Consider the following 26,894-nt stretch of genomic DNA (forward strand, 5'->3'; position numbering starts at 1 on the left):
CTCGCTGCTTAATTTTGTCAAAACATGTCTAGAAAACACCTCCAGACCGTCATTTGAAATAAGATTGGAATTACGATTCAAGTCACCCTCTGTAATTCCAGTTTGAATTCACACGTCAAGAATGCTGAACTTGAAACATGATTCTAGTGATGCATCATGATTACGATTCTGTTTGAAATGAAGCACTCTCGGTATACATGTGAAAGCTAGATTGAATCCGTCTTAGCAGTAAATAATCAAGTGGTTATCCTGATTGTTGGAGACTTGAGCAAGCCATGCAGGGTTTTTTGAAAAAAACCAAAACGAATACAAATGCAAAAAACGAAAACAACAGTCATCATGGATGTTTTCCATGGTTACTGGGGCAGGAAAAAGAAACAACAGCCCATAAATGTCAAATAAATTAATAAATCAGAGTGATGAACAATCTGAATATTGTGTCCTTGAGAATAGTGCAGAGCACTGTTAAATCTTGAGGGTTAGACCAGGATGAAACATAATGCCCTTTCCCCTATACGTGGCCTTGACTTGAGAAGGACCACTGCAAACTCGATCACCACTCCATGTTTTGTGCACATCCAAGCATCCCACATCCAGTCTGCTCCCTGTTTTTCCCTCTCCATCCCTCAATTTGTGCTGGTACTCTGGTCTGTTGGTCCAGTTCCAAATGCTCCTTAAACTCAAGTCCAAGTTAATGGACCTTGTAGTTTTTCTCTGTCTCTCTGTATACATTTAGGGGGGGGGGTGTACCCAAGAAACAGGCAAATAAGAAAAAAAAATCTACATCCTTGCACTTTTTTGTTTTGTTTTTAGTTGACTTGTATTTTGGTGTAGATATATATGGCACTAATTAGGGCAAAACCAATGACATCCACATGAAGTATATATATATATATATATATATATATATATATATATATATATATATATATATATATATATATATATATAGATATATATATAGCATTACATTGTAAGTGTTTTCATGATGCTAAATTTTCTGCTGCAGTACTATCTTATTTTCATATTTAGCTCAAATGAGGCAAGGACAGATGTTTGATAACCATTGTCATTGTGATCACTCATTGAGTGGCGTGTGCTGCCTACTGTGAACTCATACTTCTGCCGAAAAATTCAGACCACATGTTCACCCTTTTAAAGGAGCACATTTTAGAGATTTAAACTTAAGTTACAAGGAGCTATCACATGTTTGAAAAGGAGGTTGGACCATTTTTAGGGGGATTTAGGAGTTGCATAGACTCCACCCAATGACAACAGTAGCAGTAAATTGCATTTATGTAATACTAACACGCTTAATACAGTACCAACATTTTCTTTTTTTAGTTTGTGCATGTGCACAAAAAGATACATGAAAATACATAAAAATACATGAGATCATAAATTACAGCTCCTGCAATATCCATTTTTGAAGCATCATCATAAAGTTGACTTTACACAGAGCACAGCTTTTGTGCGTTACACATGTACTGCACCTTATTATGCTGCGCACCGTTTCTTAAATCACATTTCCATACAAAGCATGGTAAGTTATTAGCTTTAGTGTGTAGAAAGACAAAACAAACCAAATCTATTTATGTCTGGATAAGAAAATATCTGATTCTCCTTGATTTGGGATTAATTGTCCCCATTGAGATGCATGTGATACAAAAGTATATCTGCCTGACTGCTTTATGGAATTTCCCTGAATTTAATGGTAAGAGGTTTACAGTCTTGCATATGTACATGTTTAGTGACTGAATATCCCTGAAAAGATTGTGTGTTACCTAGCATTGTCTACTGACGTGAATGCTGGTGCATTAAAAAAACCTGACTCAAGTTTCATCTTGAGTAGTAGCATGCATACTACAAATGTAGGCATGTACTTCCCTGCAAATTCATGTCTGAGTCTGCTTTCCCAGATTATACAAACTTATCATCACAACCTAAAAGTTCACTGTTTCAGACAAAGGGAATAGTCTGAAGTATGAAGGATTGAAATGGTTTATTTATAATTGTGTTCTGGAAGGTATGAGATGAAAACTAATAAAGTATAAATTGTACATATCAAGTTTTTCATGTTTGGAGGGATTGTTCTGATTGTGTTTAGTTTAACTTGTTGAAGACTAGTCTTGAATATACTTGGGCAGTTGTCTATGGGAGATATGTGTTAAAGCAAAATTAGCTCATCCTGTATGGCATTCCAGTATTATGATTTTATCATTGTGCTGTTGCCACAGTTGTTTAATGTTTTTGGATATCTTACATTTGAGGATGATTTGTTTGTTTGTTTTTGTGTTTGTTTATTCCTAAACATGCAAAAATATTTTCTGGGACCATTGATGGCAGCATTTCTTATCAGTCACTTTATATTGTGTTGAGTTGAACATACAGTCAACTTTTAATAGTAAAGCCATAACATTTCCCAGAGTGTATCAAATAATAAGTACCTGTGTACTGCTTCAATTCATTAATTCGGCTAATCGCCCTCTTCAAAAAAAAAAAAAAAAAAAAAAAATATATATATATATATATATTGTGAAAGCAGATGATCTTGTCAACGGGAGTAATGGGTAATGTGTGGGGTGAGAAAAGTCAGCAAATACATTGGGCTTGCTTTTATGTTCGCTATGATTTCAAATGATTTTTAACTAAGTTTCCTTTATTCTCATAAAGGATTGGTTATTGCAAAAATTGTATGTTCTTGATACTGGAATAGTGGTTGTTGGTAGGCTGAACAATCTAAGTTCTGCATGTGTGAAGGCATGATATTTTATTTTGTTTTTTTGTGCACCTAAAAGGACTTGTGTTTTCTATGTGCACCAGTTTGCTGTATCATGCATGTTCATTTTCAAGCTCTTCTATCAGCATGAAGAAGCTGTAGCAGCATAGGGCATGGAAATATACTAATGACATTTATATTCATACCAAAGTCAGAGGAATTGTTCAGTAGTGAATACTCTAAAAGTGGAAATTTTCACACATGTCACGTAACATGAAACTAGCACAGTATAGATAAAAGCATGCAGATATTTTGGTTGTTGTACAGCCGTAAATAATACCTTTTTTGTGGTATGCTGTATATCACTGTGAATTGTCATAATTATTATGAGTGTGATTATGACTGTTACTATTATCATATTGCTGTTTCTATTATCATCATATTATTATTGTTATTATTATCATTATTATCATTATTATCATCATTATCATTATTATTATTATTATTATTATCGTCATTAATTATTATTATTATTATTATTATTCTTATCATTATTATTATTATTATTATTATTATTATTGTTATTATTATCATTATCGTTATTATCGTCATCATCATCATCATACTATTATTATATTTTGATTCCATGGAATCAAGGACGTGCTAAGTTCATCCTGCCTCTGGCTGCGCGTGAAAAATTACTCGCGCAAGAATATCCACTTTTACAGTACTTGAATGGAATGTTTGGTGATATTTCCAGGATCTGCTTGAGATTGCTAAGGAGGACCTGATTGCGCAGCTGACGTACACAACCAGCGTCGCTCATGGGGAGAGGTTTCAGAGGAACTACACGAAAGCCCAGGCCATCGGTAAGAGAGAGAGAGTAGATTGTCGTTGTAAGAATCAGGGCTGTCAGTTTTGGCCTACCTGTTTGCCATCACATGCTCACAGAGCAGGGCTAACCTGGGCCAGAGTAATTCTCATCTGGCTCATCGCGAGATATAGGGGGGGGGGGGGGTGGGAAACAAGCTTGTATGTTTTGCTTTATTACCTCCGCCAAGGGAGGAGGTTATGTTTTCATCAGCGTTGGTTTGTTGGTTTGTTTGTCCATGTGTAAAATAACTTGAAAAGTGCAAAATAACTTAACAAAAAAAAAAGATTTGGGTGAAACCTACAGGAAAGGTTGAGAATGACACATGGAACAGATGATAAAATTTTGGTAGCGATCTGGGAATTTTTATGGATTTTATGAAGGATTTTCAATATTTTGGCAGGTAGGGTCAGGGAACTTGGGAGTTAAAGCTGCACATTTTTTGAAGTTTGCATGTACTCGCACTAGAGTGCGCGCTCTAGTTTCTTCTAGGGTGAGGCCTGCCATGCAGCTGAAAGTTGATGACGTAACAAAAGGCTTTTATATTGGGAAATTTGACGAGTTTCAGCATGCATGCATATGGATAGAAATAACTGATCTCTATGGAAGAACTAGATCAGTGATGGAACTGATATGAGTTGCTTGGCAGAGGTCCGCATTCTCAGCGTGCTTCTCTAGATCAGCAAGGATTTGTAGTTGCACACACTACTGTTGTGCTGTTGTACTTCTACATCTGCATGTAATTGGTTGTGTGGTCAACATGCAATGGTTGTAGTTGCTCCTTTAATGATGTGTTTTATTAGTGCTAAATGCCATGTAAGATATAATCTTTGTAATACATAAGATCTTATGTACCTCTGTTTATTGAGTAAAAAAAAGTATTTTATGACTCCCAACAGTTCTGAGATGTTTCGTACCCAATGCACTAGACTAGCCCTTTTGAGAATTTGTTCCAAGTTGCAAGATGTATGCACATGTAAGTTTGTTTGTTCTTCTGTTTATCTTCCTGTTTATTTATTTCTTCATTTATAACCTGGCAATTTGTATGTTGAACTCTTTATCTTTTCATTTATCTGCTTTGCTGCAAATATCCACCCCATTTGCTCCGTGTTATTCTAACAGTTTGTTCAAGCGGGGTTCTGCCTATTAAGTCAGATCTCTCTTTGGTTTAAAATGAAATAATGAGTATTTGGGTAGTACAACACATAGCTTTTCAACATACATGGCTTAAGAACATGGCTGATATTCTTTTCTACAGCCTTGGGAGATATACTTATTAACAGTGGCTGTCTTATTGGCTAATAGCAGAAGGTCAGATGAAGTTGAAAACAAAGCGTAAGGAAGAAATTGTGACCGATTACAATCTTTCGGCAGATATTAGTTAATCAAGAGATGATGACAGTGGATGTCTGGCTGATAATTAATATATCTGTTCATTAGTATTGAATCAAATGTACAAGAGATTATTTATAGAACTGATGTGATGGAAAAGTTTTACCACGAGGTGACTTTGTGCCGCAGATGCGCGTGACGCCATGACGAAGACGCTGTACGGTCGGCTCTTCAGCTGGATCGTCAACAAGATTAACCAGCTTCTGGCCCCCGAGGAACAGCTGGAATCCAGCCAATCAACAGAGATTGGTGAGCAGCACTTTCCAGGAATATATATATATATATATATATATATATATCACTCTTTTTCTCTTTCTCTTGTTCCATGTGTCTGTCTCTTTCTCTCTGCTTTCCAGGAATATATGAAGAGTTTGTTTGCAAAAACCGATAAGTCCATATTTGCCAAATGGAGATATTTGCGATTAAAGGTTAAGAAAAATAAAGAGAATAATAAGAAAATTTTTGCTTCTTTTGACCATAACTTCAAAAATATACCTTTATATGTAGTGACCAATATATAATTTAAAAGGTATTATTTTGTACTGTATGACAGAGATCGTACTTAAAAATCTTCAAAAATGGACTTATCGGTTTTTGCAAACAAACCCTTCATATATATATATATATATATATATATATATATATCACTCTTTTTTTCTTTCTCTTCTTCCATGTGTCTGTCTCTTTCTCTCTGCTTCTGTATTTGTCTTTTCCTCTCTGAATCTTTTTGTCTCTTTGTCTTTCTTGTCAGTCTGTTTGTGTGAGAAGTTTTTTCGTCATTGGGGTGACAAGACCGCGTATCTACAAAATGTCAAATGTTCAGGAGAGCCAAAAAAACATGGCAGCCAAAGCACTATACTGAATGGGATATCCTTTCCTTTAACATACACCATGGTGGCTTCATTTTGGGGGTAAGAAGGTTAGGATTTGGAAAGGACATATTGGTGGAGATGAGAATTGGGCTTTTAAGTTTTTCCAAGATACCAAGAATACACTTATGAAATAGTACAGAGCATACCATTTTAAGAGGAATTCAAAGTTTATTTGATGAAAATCGGGTTTGGAATGACTGAAACATCCAAAAACAATGTAAAACAAAGCGATCATAATAAAGTGTGGGTCCCACACTTTATTAGAATCGCTGTGTTTTGGATATCTCAGCCATTTCAAAACCAATTTTCATCAAATAAACATTGAATTCTTCATGGAATTACATGCTCTTTCATATTTCATAAGAGGTTTCTCATTATCTCACAAAAAATTTTAGAAACCTGAAATTAGGTCTCAACCAAAACTATACAATCCCTTTAACCGATTATCTGACCATTAATCTGAAATAGTCATTTTCACCAAAATTTGAGATACAAGGTCTTGTCACCCCAGTGATGTTTTGTTTTGTCTCTTCATGTCCACATCTCCTTCTATCTCTCTCTCCCTTCTCCATGTCTTGTCCATCCATATCTCTATTTGCTTTTTTCTCTTTATATTCTTGTGTTTGTATACATTCAATGGAAGAAAATTGTTAATGATACATACAGAACTTTTACATAATTAAACATAGGTAAACATAGAAAATTGGTATGGATTCAAAGAACAGAACGAGATTGGCCTACTTAGATTACTTTTCATTTTATTATTACAGAATATGGTGAAATAGAGAAACTCAGGAATGAAAGTTTATGAGCGCAAGTAGACAACTTCCCAGAGAGTTACAATGACCGGTATTGCATGCTAGATTAAACTTTGTAAGTTTGGCATGATATGTTTATTAGCGTATTAATAACTGGAGATATTATGGGTCAGTGAACTTTCTGATGGGAAACTCCTCAGTTTTGCGTGTAAAAGGTCACAAGTCAATATTTTTCAAAATGAAGTTTCACTGTTATATTTAGTTGAACTTTTGTATTGATGGTGATGATTTCTTGCAAACAACTTTAAGTTCAGTTTTAATAACTTCTGGATTATTATAATTTTGTTTGCTCTTTTGCATTCACTTCGTTTGGTTAATGCTTTTTATTTCCCATTTGCAGTGTAACATGCCATTTCTAAGCTAATCAGGTTATGAGAAAATTGATCTTTTCAATACTAAGATTCTTTGTGAATGCAGTATGATTTCAGGTTATATCTATTTATCTTCTTGTTTTTTTCTTTTGTATCCAGAGATATTTTCATAAATGATGTTTCTGAATTCATAGCCAGCTTTTACAGTGCTCTATGATGTGGTCAATCTAGAAATATTGCCAAGCACATTAATTCTTTATTATAAATGATGCAACAACATATTAATGATCATAGATATATTTATCAAAAGGACATACAGCAGTACTCTGTGAAAAGAACGAGACACCATGTCCCCAGGGAAAAGATCAGTATGGAGATTTCCAGCTCAGATTTTGCCAACTCGATCCCTACAACATTTTTCTTGCAATTTACAGATCATTGAGTCTCAGGATTGTTTCACACTGACATCTTTTTGTGATACCATGCTGTGTCTACATGTATGCTGGCAATCATAGGCCGCACAATCAGAGATGATTATAGATGACAGATACCTATGATGGTTGTGTGCATGTGCATGTTTGTGTGTATGTTTGTATGTGTTTATGTGTTATCGTATGCTTGTGTTTGTGTATGTGTGTGTCTGTGTTTCGGTTATGTAGTGCCTCGTTTCAGTGACCTCACTCATGCAGCTTCAGAAGCCACACACATTGTGTGGTCTGGTCTTACGAGATGCCTAGATGCCTGAAGCCCTGAGAATTTTGAATGTGAGCAATTAAGCAATCTGCAGTGTTCAGCGGAAATTAAAAAAAGAAAGAGAAGAAAATAGAAGGAAGGACAACGTTTGTATCTTACCTCCTACAAAATGTCCGGATGTCTGAAGCCCTAGCTGTCTCTAAACTGGGAATTATGAATGTGAACAATGAGCAATCTGCAGTGTTCAGTGCAAATTGAAAAAAAAAGGGGAAAAAGACAATAGAATGAAGGAAAATGTTTGTATCTTCTCCTACAAAATGTCTAGATGCGTGAAGCCCTGTCTCTAAACTGAGAGTTATGAATGTCAGCAATTAGCAATCTGAAGTGTTCAGCTGAAATTGAAAAGAGAGGAAAATAAGATAAAATAAAATAAAATGAAATAAAATAAAGGACAATGTCTGTATCCTTTCCTTCTTTTGATATCACTTTTTTTTTTTTTTTGGCAAAGTTTCAGGAGTGAAGTAAACAACTTGAAGGTTTCACTGATGGTTGGTATACAGTATGTGGTATGTTTGTTGTTGTTGCCTATGTTATCAAGGATATTATCTTGGCCATTATTGCTGCACAGTCATTATGTGTAAGTGTGTGTGTGTGTGTCTGTGTGTGTACATGTGTGTGCGCGCGCATAGTTATGCCTCTCAAACAGGAACTGTGTTTTCAGGAGAACTTTATAACTTTTCCTTTAATTGTATTCCATACTTCGTTTACAGGTATCCTGGATATTTTTGGCTTTGAACACCTCCAGACTAACAGTTTTGAACAGGCCTGTATCAATCTGGCCAATGAGCAGCTTCAGTACTTCTTCAACCAAGTGAGCCAAATTCACTTAATTTAGAATTAGTCTTTTATGCTTTGAAGATTCCATAGCATTAGACCTGTTGGCTATTGTCACAATAAAGGCATTCTGTGCCAGTGAATGATTTTTTTCTTTTGTTTTGTTTTGTTTTTTGTTCATAGATGATAATAAATTGATGATCAGATTCAAATGTGGTATGATCCTTTTTGAACATACAAAATTCAGAAGATCATATTCTTGCGTGTAATTTTACTTGCATACATGTACAATGAAGTTGTCCTCGGAGAGCAATTGAATTTTTAGCTCATGGGTGGGTCATTTCTGGCATGGAATGTTGTGTGTAATCATACTGTCCCCTCGATTAAGAGTCAAAACACTCTGTCCCTCAGATAGGACATAAAATGGAGGTCTCGTGTGTGAGAGAGTAACAACTCGTGCACGTAAAAAAGGGGGAAAAAAAATCTCGCTTCATTTATTCTTCGCAAAGAGCGGGGTATTTCACCTGGTGAAGTGGTCCCACCTTACATCCAACTGGACCCATGTAAAACCAGCTATTGCAGCTGAATATGGGCTATCCAGCCATCTTCTGAGATGGAAAATGAAACCAAAAAAAAAATTATTTGTTATGCATGGTAAAATAGTTGGAGAAAATTTCAGCCTTGATGACATGTGCACTGTCCGTATTCCTAGGAAAGTAGAGAATATTCTGAAGGACCCCCAACATCCTCTTCATCAATGTTTCTGTTGGTTAAGATCTGGCAAGCGACTGCAGTCTTCAAAATGCGAGACAAACTGATATCTGAATTCTTTCATTTCATTTGCAATTAGACTTTTCAATAGAACCCGTTAACTAATATATGTAGCTGAATCACATGAGGCCGCCCGTGAGGTTGCCCCCCTAGGCCACCCGAGGCCGCCCGTCCGCTTTTTGATAATTTTTTGTTTAACTGTTTCCGCGTGGAATATGTGATGAGTATTGAGTAATTTGAGGAAGGTTGCGGGTCAACAGGGATGTGTCGGAATTGTTTATGTGATGAGCAGGTCTTTTGGTGGAGTCTTGGGCTTTTAAATGGATGAATTGTGATAGGGGTAAATGTGTGGTGATTTATTTTGCATGGACTGGAAAGTTGTTGGGATGGGATGTGATGGGATGGGGGGGGGGGTATTGTAAAACAGTAAAACCGTTCTGAAGATCTCATGTTTTTTATCACCTTTATTATCATTATGATCATTACCTTCTTCATCATCATCATTATCACCTCCATCATTATTATCATCATCATTATCATCTCCACGACAACATTATCGCCTCCTTCATTATCAGTTTTACCATCATAATCATTGCCTTTTTTTATAGTCATTGACATTGACTGGTCATTATCATCATCACCTCATCTTGGGATTTTACAGTTTGTGGATCTATGATGTCATAGCAATGATGTTTGATATATGTTGTCTACCTCTGCTTCCCTTTCCTTTCGTATTTTTTTTTCTTTCTTTCTCTCTACCGCTTATCCTCCCTTTGTATATTGTCGCTGGGGTGACAAGACCTTGTATCTGCAATTTTGGTGAAAATGACTTTTTTGCATTTATGGTCAAATAATCGGTTAAGTGATGTCCTGTCCAAGTCCTAGGTGTTTTACCCCAAAAATGAAGCCACCATGGCACATCAAAGGAACGGCTGTCCCATTCGGTATAGTGCTTTGGCCGCCATGTTTTTTTGGCTCTCCTGAGCATTTGACATTTTGTAGATACGAGGTCTTGTCGCCCCAGCGACGATATAAATATATTTTTTTCTTTTTCTGTCAAATTGACTAACAAACTACAATGATTACATTCGTTATCATTATTACATCTCAGAATTTGTAAAGTGATTATGTGCAATATTGGTGGGATTTAGAAAGAAATTTATATGATGATATAATCACTGATATTGTTTTCGTATGTGTCAATTTGTATGTTGTGCTGTACTTTAGGGCGAGTTGATTTGAGTTGTTTCAGTTTATCGCATCGCAGGCTGACATGGGGGGGGGGGGGTAGAGACTGGGAATGTAACAACAGGGAAGGTGTCTGGAGTTTTTCATTCCAGTGGAGTCAGTTTTTATGCCACGTTTTTTTATACGATTGTTCTTTACAGTTTGACTTTGCATACATGTACGGTTATTTATCTATCTATCATGTACTATTTCGTGTTGTTTTCTCTCTATGTATACATTGTATTTGTTATGTTTCATAATTTATATGTAGAAATCCCACACTGAATTTCCTGTAATGTTTTTATTGGACGATTAAAATGAATTGAATTGAACTGAACTGAATTGAATTGAATGGAATTGAATTGATTTGAATTGAATTGAATTGAATTGAATTGGATTGAATTGAATTGAATTGAATTGAATTGAATTGAATTGAATTGAAAGTAGTTCAGAGATCAAATACAGTATTGACATACGACATTAACATATTCACAGACACATATGTTTCAAATTAATTGCCTGATTATTCATCATTCAGAGCAGTGCTTTTTTTTTATAATTTCACATTCAATTCAAGTGCATGCTTGGTGGTTCACCTTTCACTGCAAAGTGAGACATGGATCTTTTATGTAGAGAATGTATTTGTACTAGAAAGTCATGAATCATGCATCTTTGTTGTACCAGTGACATTTGGTAAACTACATCCATAAAATTCAAATTCTTGTTGATGCTGTTGGCAATAATGAAATGAGGTGACAACTGCCCCTTACTTCTTTTATTTTTCTTTCTTTCTTCCAGCACATCTTCCTCCTAGAACAGGCTGAGTACGTGAATGAAGGCATTGACTGGTCCAACATTCCCTTTGTCAACAATGAGCCCCTCCTGGTTGGTTTATAGTCCATAATTGTCATCTCTCTCTTAATAGAATTTCTTGCTTTTATGCAGGACAATACAGGTTCATATTCAGGTAGAAAACTAATGTTTTTGCTGAAGATCTTTGATTGAAATAACATTTCAGTTCCCAAAAGGTACAGTTGCAGCATTTACTTTGGGAGAAACAAAGTTCATACTCAGTTGATTTTTTTACACAATGCTGCCTTCATCGAGATTCATTGAGATTCACTTTGACCTAAACTTTGATTTTGCTAGTTCTTCAAAATCGTTTGTGTCATGTTTGTTTGAAATAAATATTATGTCATCAGTCAATTCAAGAAAAAAATATTAGGAAAATCTCAAGTTTATGTCTTGCTTTTCAAGGAAATGAAATAAAGATTGAATGTGTAGTAAGCAGTTTGTCTTTGCAATTTTAAATATACTTGTACACAATGCAGTGCAAAATTATTTACTTCGTTTGTCCTCTATTGGGTATTCTAAATGTTGGATCTTCACTATAAAGCATGATTATCTAAAGCCCAATGCCTTCACACTGCAATTGAAATCTTGTGCTTGCTTGATTGTTTTTGTTTGCGGGGGGGGGGGGGGGGGGAGAGAACAAGGCTGATTTAGTAACAGTAATGGAACAAGCTTTGATGCATGTTATGATTTTTTGAAATTGTTATCATATTTTCTAACATGAGTATCTGATCGGATTATAAAAATTGGTATTAGCGCACTAATGCTGTACAGTATGTCCCCCCCCCCCAAAAAAAAAAAAGAAGAAGAAGAAAAAAAAAATATATATATATAATTGGATTTCCGCATTGATAACTTTCAATATGATTAAACTGTCAGAATTCTATTTCAGGGTCTAAAAATATATCATCTTACCTTTATTTCAGGAAGCCCCTTTCAATTTGCTTAAGTGTTCAAAGAGAAATGTGAATCGTTGTACAACATGTCATGGGTCTGTTTCTTCCAAGTTAAACACTTGGATGCTCTTGGAACTGCATATTGTTGTGTGAACACAATGTACAGAACTTGGAGAGAAAGCATTCCTTCCATGCTCTGCAAAGATCCGCATTTCTCTATGACCCCTGAAGCAAATTGGATTGGGTTTTCTGTGAGATGTGGATATCAAATTATAGTTTCACACCATGAAATTGTATTTGGATTGATTCACTATTTTTAAAGTTATCGTTGCAGAGGGTCCCATTGTATTTTTTTTTTATCATATGGTAGATGTGGTTGTCAGTGAGGGATGAGGTGTAATGATCTGTGTGTTTTTTTGTTTTTTTTTTAAATCTATTTTTTATTACCCCATGTTTTTTGTACTCCAGAACCTGTTCCTTACCAAGCCCATTGGAATCCTTGCCCTGGTGGATGAGGAGACAATGTTTCCAAAGGTTAGAGATGCTTGTAGAACAATTTTCATCATCTTATTCTGTCACAACACTAGTCACAACAAGCGAAACTATGTGTAGGTTACTTCCCGATAACTTCCAGAAGTTTTGGCACGCTGTCACACTACCACCAAAACTAATGTGTGTAGTGTCAGTGATACGAAACTACCGATAGTTTTGGTCTCTGACAGGAAAAAAAAATGCAACTGCAAACAGAAAAATGCACGGTCAGCGTAAACACCACGAATGGATATATTGTCATGTTACAAACTTCTTGAAGTTTAATTTGCACTCAGTCACAATACACAAAACTATGCATAGTTTTGCAAGAAGTGAGAAACTTCCCATATACATGCAGGAAGTTTTGCACAAAGTTTTGCTGGTGACTTCTTGAGAATGTTGCGATGTCACCACCCAAAAAATGTGAAGCAATATGCAGGGTAGTGAAACTACATAGGCGTAGTTTCATGTAATGTGACTTTCGTAACTGTCATTAACACTCATCAAGAATACTCAAAACTTGATTAGCAGTAACAATGAAGGAACATACAGTGTAAGTGTAGGCAAGGTAATTCCCACCAAAATACTGAGGAAGTTCTAGCTGTGTCGTAAAGTTTGCATGATCCTATTGCAACCCTGAAAATGAGATTCCTTTAATAAGGTGTTATATTTGATAGAGATAGGTACCTGGTAATTCAGACCTTTCCACAGGATGATAAAATTGGAAATTTCTTTATAATGGAGGGAGAACAGATACTATAGATGTCTGGTGAATTCAGAAAACTTTAGAAAAATCTGTGAAAAATACATTTGAAATCCCTGAGCTCACACAAAGGTAAAAATATTGCAGGCCTCTATGATCTATGATTGTTAGAAAAAAATAAATAAATTTTGCAAGTAGTATAAGATAGGATTCCTAGTCTTGAATCTCTTCTATTGTACTGCTGATATACATCAAATATTGAGTGTTAAACTAGTAGAAAATGAACAGTAGACATGAAACTTCTACTGATAATTTTCCATTTTTCTTGCATGCCAGAGACAAAATATTCAGAAAAAAAACCCCAAAACATAATATCTTGATTTTTTAAAGAACCTTTCCACCTTATGGGGACCAAAGATTTGATATTGAAACATTATTTTTCTGGTAAGAATGAATGTACAAGAGTGGAGTCTAGCTGCAAATGAGGGGGGAGGGGGAACACCGAAATATGCTTCTGGCAACTATCATCATTCAAACGTATGCGCACATGATTGGAATGACCATCTGTGATGCTTTGTTGAGAATTCCCTCAAATATCCAATCATGAAACAAACAAAAAACAACAACAACAAACAAACATTAACAGCAAATGTGGAAGTGGGGTGATGTTCATGACATGTCTATTCATGAGACGAAAGTGGAATTAATTGCATGCTGTTGCTTATGTGAGAATCCATTCTAGCAAATTGAAACGAGAAGCACATCACTCAGACATTCATGAAGTATCCCTATCCCCCCAAAAAAAATTATTGTAATGTACATGCTCACATTTCAGTGATATCAAACAGATGCACATGGTAAATTGCAAACGTATCATCACTGACTACAATGTCATATCATCAGTAATTAAAGTCATATGTCTTTCTTTTGCTGCAGCTTGCCAAATATGTGTCTGTTAGCATATGCATGCAGGCAACAGAAAAATTGATCAAGTTATTTTCTTCTTCGTAAAGTCTCTATATGTTTTCAAAAAGCTCTAAGAATACAAAAAGACTGGAGAGCTTTACGATAAATTTGTACCAAATATAAGAAATACTGAAAACTTTTCAAACTCAGTTGCAGAAAATATTTCCCACAAATCAGTAATGGAAAGACCTGCAGTTTGACATTGAATGACTGATATTACCATTTCGTGTACTCATGAAAAATAAAACAGACACAAAAAAAAAACAGATCCTCTACACATTGCCTTGATCTTGCATGTGGTTGGTTACTACTTATTTTTAGCATTCAGTAGATTGATGTTATATGAGACTTTTGTAGTTTCAGTGAAGATAGTTTTTGCTGCGTCACAGACTTCTAAGTGCATGCAGCCAACCATTAAAAAAAAGGAAAAAGAAAAAAAAAAAAAGATGTTTAGCTTTTTGTTTCATTTCATTCTCACTCCAAAAAGTGCTTTGTAACATATTGCAGGTAAGGGTATTTTTATGCAATTATTCCATTCTTTAATGCACTAAAGTTCACTTCCCATACCAGCAATAAACATCAAAAGGAGCAATAGAGCGGTATTTCTTGTCTTTTTTTTTAAATTTCTGGTACAGAATTACCAAGGCCATTTGTGTTTAATACCCAATAATCTTATATGTTTTCCATATCTCATTCAACATGGAAGGTCAAATTATCCATTTACCCATTGACAAAGCATTGTGTGGTTAAGAAGGATGGCTGATTTATTCATAGATTTTGAGATATTTTCTGTACTTCACAAGATTTTTCTTTTGTGTGTGTGTTTTTGTATTAGAGACTTCCTTTTATCCAAATATTACTGTCATCACACGAATCCTGTAATTTTCTTGGTTCAAATCAAATTGTAACGAAACTGTTATCTTTCCTCTGGTTTGATTTTTGACTGTTGTTTTAAAGAAAAGAAGAGAGAGAGAAAATAGGACCATATTCGACAAATAATTTGCCCTAGACAATACAGACATGAAGTCAGACCATTGTAGATCTTGAGGAAATCAAAGATTACTATCAGATATACAATATAATGTCGCCACGAGGAAGCTCATAATGAAAGTCGCCACCGAGGGAGCTCATAATGAAAGTCTCCACGAGGGAGCTCACAATAATTGTCTCCATGAGGGAGCTCATAATAAAATGTCTCCACGAGGGAGCTAATAATGAATGTCTCCATGAGGGAGTTCATAGTAAATGCCTCCACAATGGAGCTCACAATGAATGTCTCCACAAGGGAGCTCATAATAGATGTCTCAACGAATGAGCTCATAATAAAATGTCTCCATGAGGGAGCTAATAATGAATATCTCCACAAGGGAGCTCATAATAAATGTATACACAAGGGAGCCCATAATGAATGTCTCCACGAGGGAACTCTTAATGAAAGTCTCCACGAGGGAGCTCATATTGGATGTCTCAGCAAGGGAGCTCGTAATGAATATCTCCACAAAGAAGTTTATACAAATTTTAATTATTATGGTAATATTACTCAGTAACAGAAATAATAGTCATATCTCAAGAAAGAGCTCATAATAAATGAATACTGTCTTTAAGGAGACAGTATCTACGCTGGTGAGTCACCTCACTTCTATCACCCAAACAAGAATAGCTAACACACACACAGTTAAATGTATTGCAAAATAGAGGAAAATACAATAGCTGTCATTGATGGGGGATATATATATATATATATATATATATATATATATATATATATATATATATATATATATATATATATATAATTTATTTCAACTCTTGATATTTCACTCCAAAGTCGATAACATGAACGTGAAGAAGATGCTTTTCACCATTATTTCCTGTTGAAAATCGAGTTTGACAGAGCTGTCTCCATGGTGCAGCTCAGATTTTAAAGTTTGAATGTTTGTTGAATAGTGAGAGCATTCTGTGTATGTGTGTGTCTGTGTGTCTGTCTCTGTGTCTGTGTGCATGTGTGTATGTGTCTGTGTCTATATGTCTGTGTGTTTGTCTGTGCTTGCATGTGTGCACACGTGTGTGGATGTTGTTGTGTCTGTGCACTCGTAATGCTACTGTATGTTTCTTCTTGTAATGGACAAAAAATGGAAAGCGAATGCAGCCTCTGTGAAAATTCCTCCCACTGAACAGGGCAGTGACCACTCACTGGTGGAGAAGATGAACATGAATTTTGCCCGGAACCACCACTACATCAAGGCCAAGATCTCTACCAGCAACATGTTCAGCATCGACCACTATGCTGGACGGGTGAGATATGTTGATTTGTCTACTTACACACTCATGCATGCACCCACACACACACACACACACACACACACACACACACACACATACACATACACACAAACTTTTAATCACACCATACTATATCGATTTGTGTATGTGAAGTCATGTGCTCATGATGTTACAATGTATGTGCATATGAAGTCACATGTACGTGCTAGCCACAATTGATCATTAAGTTTAACGCACATTCACACACACACACACACACACACACATACACACTTATTTTTTTTCTTTCAGTGGCATTGATTTATTGTCATTCAAGTAATACAAAGGCAATATCATAAACTGGTGCTGCTATACATAGTAACAAAATTTTGACACTAGTAACAAAAGTAATTATATCCTTCCTTGATGTGTACATTTTTTTCACAGAAGTAGAAATTGTAACTTGACGATATAAACACCTATCATCTTATTTGTCAGATTGATAACACTTGAAATTAAAATACAATTGAACAGTGAAACTGAGTGGAATCATATGTATCGACAAAACAAGCCCACTTCCCCAGCAGCTTTCCGCAGCTGCACCTCCTAACCATGTAGTCTGTTCATGTGTCCAATCCCCTTCATCACCCTCTCATTTACCACTCTTGATTGGAACAGTCGACCCCCCCCCCCAGCTTTCTACACACACACACAGATACACACAGAAAAACACACACACACACACACACTCACTCACACACACATACACTGTATGCAAAATTAACAGAGAGCAAGTGTGTGTTCTGTAGACTCTTGACAAAGAGGTGATGCGTGTATTTCTATCTCCAAATAATTCTGGCAAAGTCTTCCTCACTTCATAACCGTTTTATTGGCTGTCGCAATAACTACACAAGCAATTTGTTTAATTGTCTATATCTTTTATCTTCTTACTGTAGATGTCTTTATGTTATATATCTTATGTTATATAAGCATCTTCTCTTGATGGTTTTAGAAAGAACCTCAAGACCTACCTTTTTAATTTAAATTGACAATTGTTTACCTGTATGTATATGTGTATATATATTGTTTGTTTGTTTATTGCTCTTATTATCTTCTGTGATACTGTTGTAACATGACACATTAGGCCCGTGCACACACAACGAAAATCGAAATTACAATCGCGATCAAATTTTGATTTTTTTTTTTCGACCGTTCATACACAAGGAAAAATCGCACTTTGCAGCAAGGAAAGAACGATCAGTGGCCAAATTGCACATGTGCGAAACTTGCATGACCGAAGACTGACCCTGCGGTCCCAATAATGTTGATGTTCACGCGCTACGAACGATGGGATTAATAATACTGATTTCCGAATCTCGATTGCGCTGACACACATGACGCTTGGCAAAATAATTGTGATTATTCTGAAAAATCGCACTAATAGTACGAGTTGCATCGTGATTAGGATCGCGAAAATTAGTGAAATTTTTCTGTCCACACAGGAAAAAATTTCGAAATTTTGATCGCGATAAGAAAATCGATTTTTAAATCTCACTTTTTCCCTTGTGTGTGAACGGGCCTATTATGTACTCTGTTCTAAAGCGCCATGAGTATCTTTTTAGGTAGAATGAGTGCTTTATAAGAGTCTCTCTATTATTATTATTATTATTATTATTTACATTGTATGTTATATGTTTTTGACATGGTTACAGTATGTGTGTTCATTATTGAAAAAGAGCAAGTGAAAACTGAATATCCGAAGTAAATTCAGTTCAATTCATAAATGCGTTCAAGGAGGAACTGTAATGTTTTCAGTGCCTGGTTCCAGAGGATCACCCTCTCATACTGTGGTAGAAGCCTCCAAATTAGAACAAACAAACAAACAAACACACACAGACATACAAAAGGGCATGCTCTGCTCGGAGGCACCACATAGCTGGAAACAGATCACGTAAATAAAAGGCTTCTATATTCAGAAATTGGGTTCAATGGGTTTGATGGGAAATTGGGTGATTTTCAGCATTATGTATATGGGTGGATATGAGCTGCTTGGTTGTTAAAGTCTGTGCTCCTTGAATGCTTTTTTAGTTGTTTTATTTTTTGTATTTAATGGATAATATTTGACAGAAATCCAAAGGGCTGATAAAGACAGGAAGTCACTGATATCAGTCAGCCACTTTCCCTGTACTTTTTGCGTGCCAATTTTCATACGATTTTATGGTTTTTACATTCTGATATATTTAATTGCTGTCAAAGCTTCAAACATAATGAGAAGAAATAGCTATACACACAGTTTATTTTTATGATAAAAGGGTACTTTTGAAAGAAATTTGATAATATTCATCAAATCCATAAATTTTCATTGGTTACAGGGTTAATTACCGGAATCCACCTCAAATTTTCTTCTTAAAATATACAGGAAGCAGAATATGATCTAGTTGTAATAGGTAGTTTTTGTTGTATTGAAGTTTATAGCCCTGACAAAGGTTTGATGGGATTGGGTATTGATCATTTATTGTAGGTTAAACACATGGTTGCAGGTAGTGTGAGATTTCACTGCGATCAAAAGGGCTGGTAAAATTAACTGTGATGATGTGTGGATTTTGAGTTTCAAAGGAGGAGATGTTTATCCTCCAAGAGAATTTGAATTGGATGGAGATGGCAGCTCTGATGGTGGCATACCATCTGCTTTGCAAAATGATAGATTTGGGTTTTGAGACCTAACGAACAACCGACCAGTCTTTTTTTTTCCCCCCATTTATTCCATATTAAACGTTTTATACAATTTTACACTACATTTGATTTCAAGAGTGAAATACAACACAAAATAGTCGATTTGAGATGGAAAGAAACAAATAAGTGAGGAAATCGATGAATAATATGTCATGTGAGGAACCTACCAAGAACAGGGGGAAAGTAGGGTCCACTCTGTCTTGAAAGTTAGATGTGAATAATGCTGTTTTTAACAAATATTGAAGAAAATATGATGAAAATATGATTGCCAATATTTGAGTTATACTTTGACATTCCAACGTGTATACACTGTAGGATGGCGGACTGCATTCTCTTCTAATGATAAACCTATCGCAAATGTAATTCTGAAGGACATTTTAACAAGTGCATTTTAAATGCATATGTGAAGGTAAAATTTACTGCCATTTAATGTGGGCATACCAGTGCATATATTGTGACATGAACATTGTTCTAAACTGTTTTATGAGTAACACATAAAACTTTATCATGTGCTTATTTTACTAAAGAGCTCTTAAAGTGCTCTTCATGGCATTTTGATAGTATGTGTTTGTCGTACTTAGTGGTATCTTTAACCATAAACTGAAAAGTTTTTTCTGGGGTTGTTTTACCCTTCAGACATTGACTTCAGAGGATTTACTATGACTGCATTAGCCGTTTGTTAAACTGACTCTGCTATTAGATACAGTTGTTAGAGCATTGATAAAATTTTGTCATCTTTTCTTTTGCTAAATCCATCACATTATTAAGGCTTGTCCTGGCACCAGTCATTGGGCATTGCCTGTTTATTATACAGTTTTGCCTAAAGCTCCAATTTTTTTTCCCCAACAAAAGAGACTTATCGTGCATTTTGCTGGGATACGAAAAGCAAGAATGCTGTAATTATCTTCAGTTATTCTGTTTCCCACTTGGACTTTTGTAGTTTGTAATGTGAATGATGAAGTGTGATAATATTTCTGAGTCAGATATATAATTATATATGTGCATGTACTTGTCTATTAATCATATTCTAGTACTACACTATGATTTACTACATCTGTTTCCCGTGTGGGTCCGATTTTGATCAGGTGTCATACGATGCAACAGGCTTTCTGGAGAAGAATCGCGACACTCTGCCCAACGGTGTGACAACCATGTTGCAGAATAGCAGCCTCGACCTTCTTGCCCGCATCTTCAGGGGTGAGTGCAGCGTTGGCTGGTGGTGGGATGATAGGACCGAATGACAGGTCATGGGCCCCCACACTTTTTGTGCACCATACAAGGGAATACATAAGGTGTCATCACATTGGGCCCCCACACTTTTTTAACCCAGAAGTAAGTAAGTGGCACTAAATAGAAATAGATAGAGATCTTGAAGTGTGAGCGCGGTAAGGTTATGTTTTTCCACTGAAGACCTCTATTGTTTTTTTTTTTGTTTTTTTTTATTTTTTGCTTGTCAGCAGAAGAAACCCGGAAATGGAAGGGGAGAGATGAGCTGAAGACCTTTTTTTTTTTTTTTCTTGTTAGCTCATGAAACCCGGAAGTGGGCCCCCACACTTTTGAAAACGCTCCGCCGGCCCTGCAGGTGGCTTAGATGATGGCACAAATTTACAGATACTGTATACACCAAATGTTTCGCGAGGTTTCACCAGTCAGGTGCTATTCGCGAAATTAAAGACACGCGAAAATATTGACTCTGATCCCAATGTGAATGTGACGTACGCGTGTACACTTCTCCATTCAGTCCAGGACTCCATGATTGCAAATTTAACCACTCGTGAAATTGTTGGGAATTCCCGATTCGCGAAAATTTAGACTCGCGAAATATATGGCGTATACAGTAGATGGATAAGGGTTAGATTTGACCATCCTTATTTTTTTTTTTTTTTTGGTCTGTTTGTATATTCTTCATCTACTTCTCAGTAACAATTTCAATTTGGTGTGTCTAATGTTGCATGAGCTATTCAAATGGTCATCTTCTGCATTAATATTTTTTTTTCTCTAAGTAGATGGTTTCAAATGTTAGAGAAAGAAGTAAACTACATGGTTTTACAAGATACAAGAGGATAGTTCGGTTGTATGCCACCACTGTACATGTTAGTTTAAATGGAAATGAAGCTTGGCTGGCATAAAAGAAAGAAAGAAAAAAAAACAGGTTTTCATAGCAATTTTGGATGCATTTCCAAGTGCTGGTAGTAATTCTATGTATAAAAGATAAGTATATGTGCGTGCCTTCCGGCAGTAAGTATTTTTCATGATATGGCTTATATTCCTCATGAAAATTAGATGTTTCTTGCAATTAACCTCCTACGTAAATAGGAAATCAGTAATTTGATACTTTGGTGGCTGTATGACAAATTTTGCTGTTCTGTATTCTTACAGGCACCATCACCAGGACAGGCACCCTAGCCTTGCAAAACAGGCTTAGTAAAAAGAGGTCCAGAAAATCGTTGAAGAAGGTAAAGATCAAAGGCATGGATGAATGAAAAAGAGCAGAGATGTAACTCAAGACAATGTTTTTTAAGAAACTTATTAGTGACATCTGTTCTCTCGTTGGGGCAGAGTTTTCCAGCAGGTACCAGTGTCGTATCTGCCCCATGCTATACAGATTTACCATGGCAGTGCTATTGTATGTACATATCTCTGTTCTATTAAATTTAATACAGTTCAATTTAATTCAGTTTAATTCAAATCAAATCAAATCTAATCTGTTTTGTTTTGTTCTATTCTATTCTATTCTATTCTATTCCATTCCATTCCATTCCATTCCATTCCATTCCATTCCATTCCATTCCATTCCATTCCATTCCATTCCATTCCATTCCATTCCATTCCATTCCATTCCATTCCATTCCATTCCATTCCATTCCATTCTATTCTATTCTATTCTATACTATTGAACTCTATTCAACTCCAATCAATTCTATTCTATTCAATTCAATTTATGGAAATTTGTTTTGTTAACATGCATACATTGAATGCCTTGGTACATACATAGAATGTATTTGTACTGTATTAAGCACTCTTGCCTTTAAGCTAATAAACTTTAAGTTAATAAACTTCAAAGGATAGTTGTTTTAATGATTGATGTAACGTAGTTACAGTGATTGGTATACCTGTAGTAACCATGGTGAAGAGTTATCTATGCTACAGTCTCAACTCCAGGGAAGACTTCATATCACATAGCAAGTTGAAGTTTTTGTTAGAGATCAATCATGCAAACAATGTCATCCTAAAAGCCAGTTTGGAGTTCCACTTTGCACATGAGCAAAAAAAAGGATCATTCTTACCAACACACATGTTAGTTGTTGTTTTTTTATTTACTGGCATAAGCATCTGTAATGTAATAACTATTCATGTAATCCTTATAAATGCTGCTTGCCAGCACATCCACCTCACAGCAAAAGTGGTGTTTGGCAGTACCAGTAGAAAGAGATTGTTAATACATTCACTGCAAAATAATGAAATGGATGCTTTCCCAAGTGTTAATTGATGGATTATTCTGGTCATCTGGTCTACGCAAGTTCATTCTTTGTTTTGAAAGGATTGATGAATCCCATAAATTTTAAGTAAATCATATGCATTATGTCGCTCCGAAAATGAATGAAGTGCCCAAACCAACTGAGAAAAAAAAAAAGGGTCACGGACCAATGTGCCCATGAGCTACAAACTGGCTTATTCTCTCACATAGTACTATAACTGAAAATATGCTTCCTCCTAATTGTTTGCATTTGATGTGCTCCAAGTAAAGCTATTAAAAATCATATGAAAGTTTACATTTCTCTTTCAGTTATGCATGGAAGTACTGTATGAAGTATTAATGGTGCTATTCTACTTTTTTTTTTCATTTCAAACTAGTCCTTTTATGCTTTAAGATCATCTCTGTAAAGCAATATTGCACTAGGACCAATAAGTAGAGTGCTGATATTGGGAAAAGTCTTTTTAAAAATAATGGAAAAGTTACTGCAGTGCCACTGTCCATTTCTATTACTTGGCAAATCTGTACATCTTGTATATTAAGTGATCACTATCATTCGTCATAGCACTTGCCGATGATTTGTTGGACACTTTCAGATGAGCGCAAGTCCGCTTTTCAAAATGACTGCTGTGAGAGATATTTCTGCATCACCTTAGGTAGACGAGCCTGTAGTAGCATTTAATATTTTGTGTGCAGTATGAATGTGTTCCATCGCTCGCCGATTTCTTAATATTTTACAGAGAGGAGGAGCAAAGAACACAGTGAAGAAAGTCACAGTGGGGGCACAGTTTAAGGTAAGAATCAACACTGACGTTACATCTCCACTTCCAGACAATCATATTTGACGGACACAGTGCGTACTGACACGCTGTATATGCCACATTCATGCCATATGTTTCTCGATAGTTTTATTTTTGCCAAATTTCACGAGTCAGCTGACGTTCCTATATAGAGTGAAAAGCATGCCAATATTGGCCTCTTGTTCCACATATGCAGTGTTCCATTATCTCCAAGGTGTGAAATCAGTAACTTTACCCATTAAGGACAAGTCCCAAGTATACTCGGGCAGGTGTCTATGAGAAATGCATGTTGTAGCAAAGTCAAACCATCCTCAATGGGTTTACATCCTAAAAAGAGAAAATATGTTGTATGCCATTCCATTGCCATGGTTCTCAGTGACTTGTGAAATTGTCTCTTGTAGTCCAGATTCATGAAATGTTATGTTCAAGAAGTACACGATATATGGCATAGACAGCAGTGGGTGCTAACCCATCATATACATCATACTTCACACATGCTCAGTACACAATGTATTGCATGTTCTTAGGGACTGCCTTTGCATGGTGAATTGTCTCATGAAGTGAGATTCTTTTTGGAAAATTGCCCCAAATGTGTATGTGAATTCAATGAATGAAAAATATGTGATTTATTCAGTACTGAACCCACATGCATATTTTGGGTAAACTTCCCTATAATATGTGCATATTTCATTTTTTTTTAAATTTTAACCCGTTGAGGACGGTTTGATTTTGCTACAACACGTAATTCCCATAGACACCTGCCCGGGTATACTCGGGACTCGTCCTCAACGGGTTAAAGACAGTGTGAATGTGTAAGTGATCCAATGTTTTATTATTGTACCCAATTATAGCAGAGCTACCTGTGTCTCCCTAAATGCACAGGAGGCTCCCTCAAACCTTAATATATCTCTTCATGTCCTGATAACAAAATGATATGAAAACCTCCCTATCGTGGGAGTCAACTTTGCATGTTGAGAAGCATGCTAGACATAAGTATCTCCCTGATTGCTTTTTGGAACATTCTTGTTTTTGATGATTGAATTGATGTTGGCATCCCTTTGCAATCAATTACAAAATTTTGTGCAATAGGACCTTTATATCAAATGCTCAAATCAATGCTCAAAACATATATATTCAGTTAATTGTAATATTTTTCCTTTTTTTTTTTTTGCTTTATGTTTATCACAATGTTTGCAATTATACAATGTATTTGGTATTTTAATTCAAGTTTACTGTTCTGTATCAATGTATTTAGAAATGCCTATATGAATCGCTATATAACTGATTGTTATCATTATCATTGTTATTTTTATTAACATTAATGTTAATATTATTGTTATTATTATTATTATCATTATTATTATTATTATTATTGTTATTATTGTTATTATTATTATTATTATTATTATTATTATTATTATTATTGTTATTATTATTATTATTATTATTATTATTATTATTATTATTATTATTATTATTATTATTATTATTATTATTATTAAAATGAATCTGAAAGCTGTTTGACTCTTGACAATTTGCAGAATTCTCTGGGTGTGTTGATGGAACTGCTAAACCTGTCCAACCCACACTTTGTCCGCTGTGTCAAGCCAAACACAGCCAAGTCTGCCAGGGTCTTTGAAGACAAGTATGTCACGGCACAGGTCAGTACAGTGCACTGTAAAATAAAATTTTTGTGTGCTAAAACTTCCCTTAATTTTGCGAGGAGTATTGATTCACAAAAAGTAAAATGCATGCAAAAGTTTTTGTCTGCGCAATCCAGTGCATATCTTGGGGAAAGGAAAAAGTTGAGGGCACAATAAAGTAGTGTGAAAAAAACATCATGCTGTAGTTATTAAAATAATGTTTTATCCTTCTGAAGTTGTGATCATGTATGTTAAAGAGTATCCAGCAAGAAACACTAAAAACTTGTTCACTCTTGTGATATGGTCAGAGCACGACATTGTTGGTAAACGTAATTCCTCCGACTCTGTTATGTTCATTTTATACGCTGAAAATTCCCTTTGATTCCTCCCAAACAGCTACGTTACACTGGTATGCTGGAGACAACAAAAATCAGGAGGTTGGGATACGCTATTCGGCCTCTCTTTGCTGACTTTGTGAGGAGGTAAAAGTGTCTGAATATTTTCATGAAAGGTTTTTAATTTGACAGTGGTATCGTGTGCATGTTGTACAATAGGTGACACAAAGACCTTGGGCTCCAGAGGGAATGAACTAGCCTTGATAGCAGTGATGATGGTGCTGGTCATTTTGACAATAATGACTAAGGTGATGATGATGATGGTGGTGATGGTGATGATGGTGGTGATGGTGGTGATGGTGGTGATGGTGGTGATGGTGGTGATGGTGGTGATGGTGATGATGGTGGTGGTGGTGATGATGGTGGTGATGGTGGTGATGGTGGTGATGGTGGTGATGGTGGTGATGGTGGTGATGGTGGTGATGGTGATGATGGTGATGATGGTGATGATGATGATGATGATGATGATGATGATGGTGGTGATGGTGGTGATGTTGATGATGGTGATGATGGTGATGATGATGATGATGATGATGATGATGATGATGATGATGATAATGATGAACATGGTGATAATGGAGATGATACAGTGGGAATGGAGACAACATTGAAGTTGGTATTAGTGTTTATAGTAATGATGAGAAAACAGAAATGAAGATGTTAGTAGTAAACATGGTGGAGATAACAATGAAGATAATGACACTGATGACAGAAAAGATAAAAATGGTGCCTATGATTTTGAGGTTGGAAAGGGTATTGGGAATTTGATTTTTTTTTTTTTAATTAGTTTTGATTTCATTTTATATCCATGGAAATCATACATGAAGTTGAAGTATATGAAGTATTGGAACAAAAATCTACATAATAAATTCACTCATTTCCAGATGTGGTGAAAGTGATGATGATCTATGATCATGCTTGATATACTGGTAGATTGAATTGAGAGGCACGGGTGTCACACCTCTGTGAACCCTTTTTATCACCTCCCCCAGGTACAAGGTCCTTGCCCTGAGCCCTAAACTGGCCATGGATAAGCGAGGCTGCACCAAGATCCTGGAAACAGTTGGCATCAAGGACTGGCGGGTGGGGTAAGTGGAGCTGGGTTCAGTGGCAAAAGTTTGGGGGGAGGG

General features: G+C 35.8%; 1 protein-coding gene across 1 annotated transcript in view; it reads left to right on the forward strand.

The window, feature by feature from the left end:
• The window catches only part of LOC140230739 (myosin-IIIb-like), a 68,294-nt gene that overhangs the window by 25,172 nt on the left and 16,228 nt on the right, over positions 1-26,894 (forward strand). Inside the window, exons 9-20 of the mRNA XM_072310875.1 lie at positions 3,480-3,588; positions 5,112-5,231; positions 8,447-8,547; positions 11,307-11,393; positions 12,725-12,790; positions 16,635-16,751; positions 20,537-20,648; positions 21,831-21,907; positions 23,667-23,720; positions 25,268-25,387; positions 25,766-25,851; positions 26,757-26,852. Of these exons, the coding sequence (XP_072166976.1) occupies positions 3,480-3,588; positions 5,112-5,231; positions 8,447-8,547; positions 11,307-11,393; positions 12,725-12,790; positions 16,635-16,751; positions 20,537-20,648; positions 21,831-21,907; positions 23,667-23,720; positions 25,268-25,387; positions 25,766-25,851; positions 26,757-26,852 (1,145 nt within the window). The remainder of the gene's footprint in view (positions 1-3,479; positions 3,589-5,111; positions 5,232-8,446; positions 8,548-11,306; positions 11,394-12,724; positions 12,791-16,634; positions 16,752-20,536; positions 20,649-21,830; positions 21,908-23,666; positions 23,721-25,267; positions 25,388-25,765; positions 25,852-26,756; positions 26,853-26,894) is intronic.

The sequence above is a fragment of the Diadema setosum genome, chromosome 7 (genome assembly GCF_964275005.1).
Source record: "Diadema setosum chromosome 7, eeDiaSeto1, whole genome shotgun sequence".
NCBI classification, from domain to species: Eukaryota; Metazoa; Echinodermata; class Echinoidea; order Diadematoida; family Diadematidae; genus Diadema; species Diadema setosum.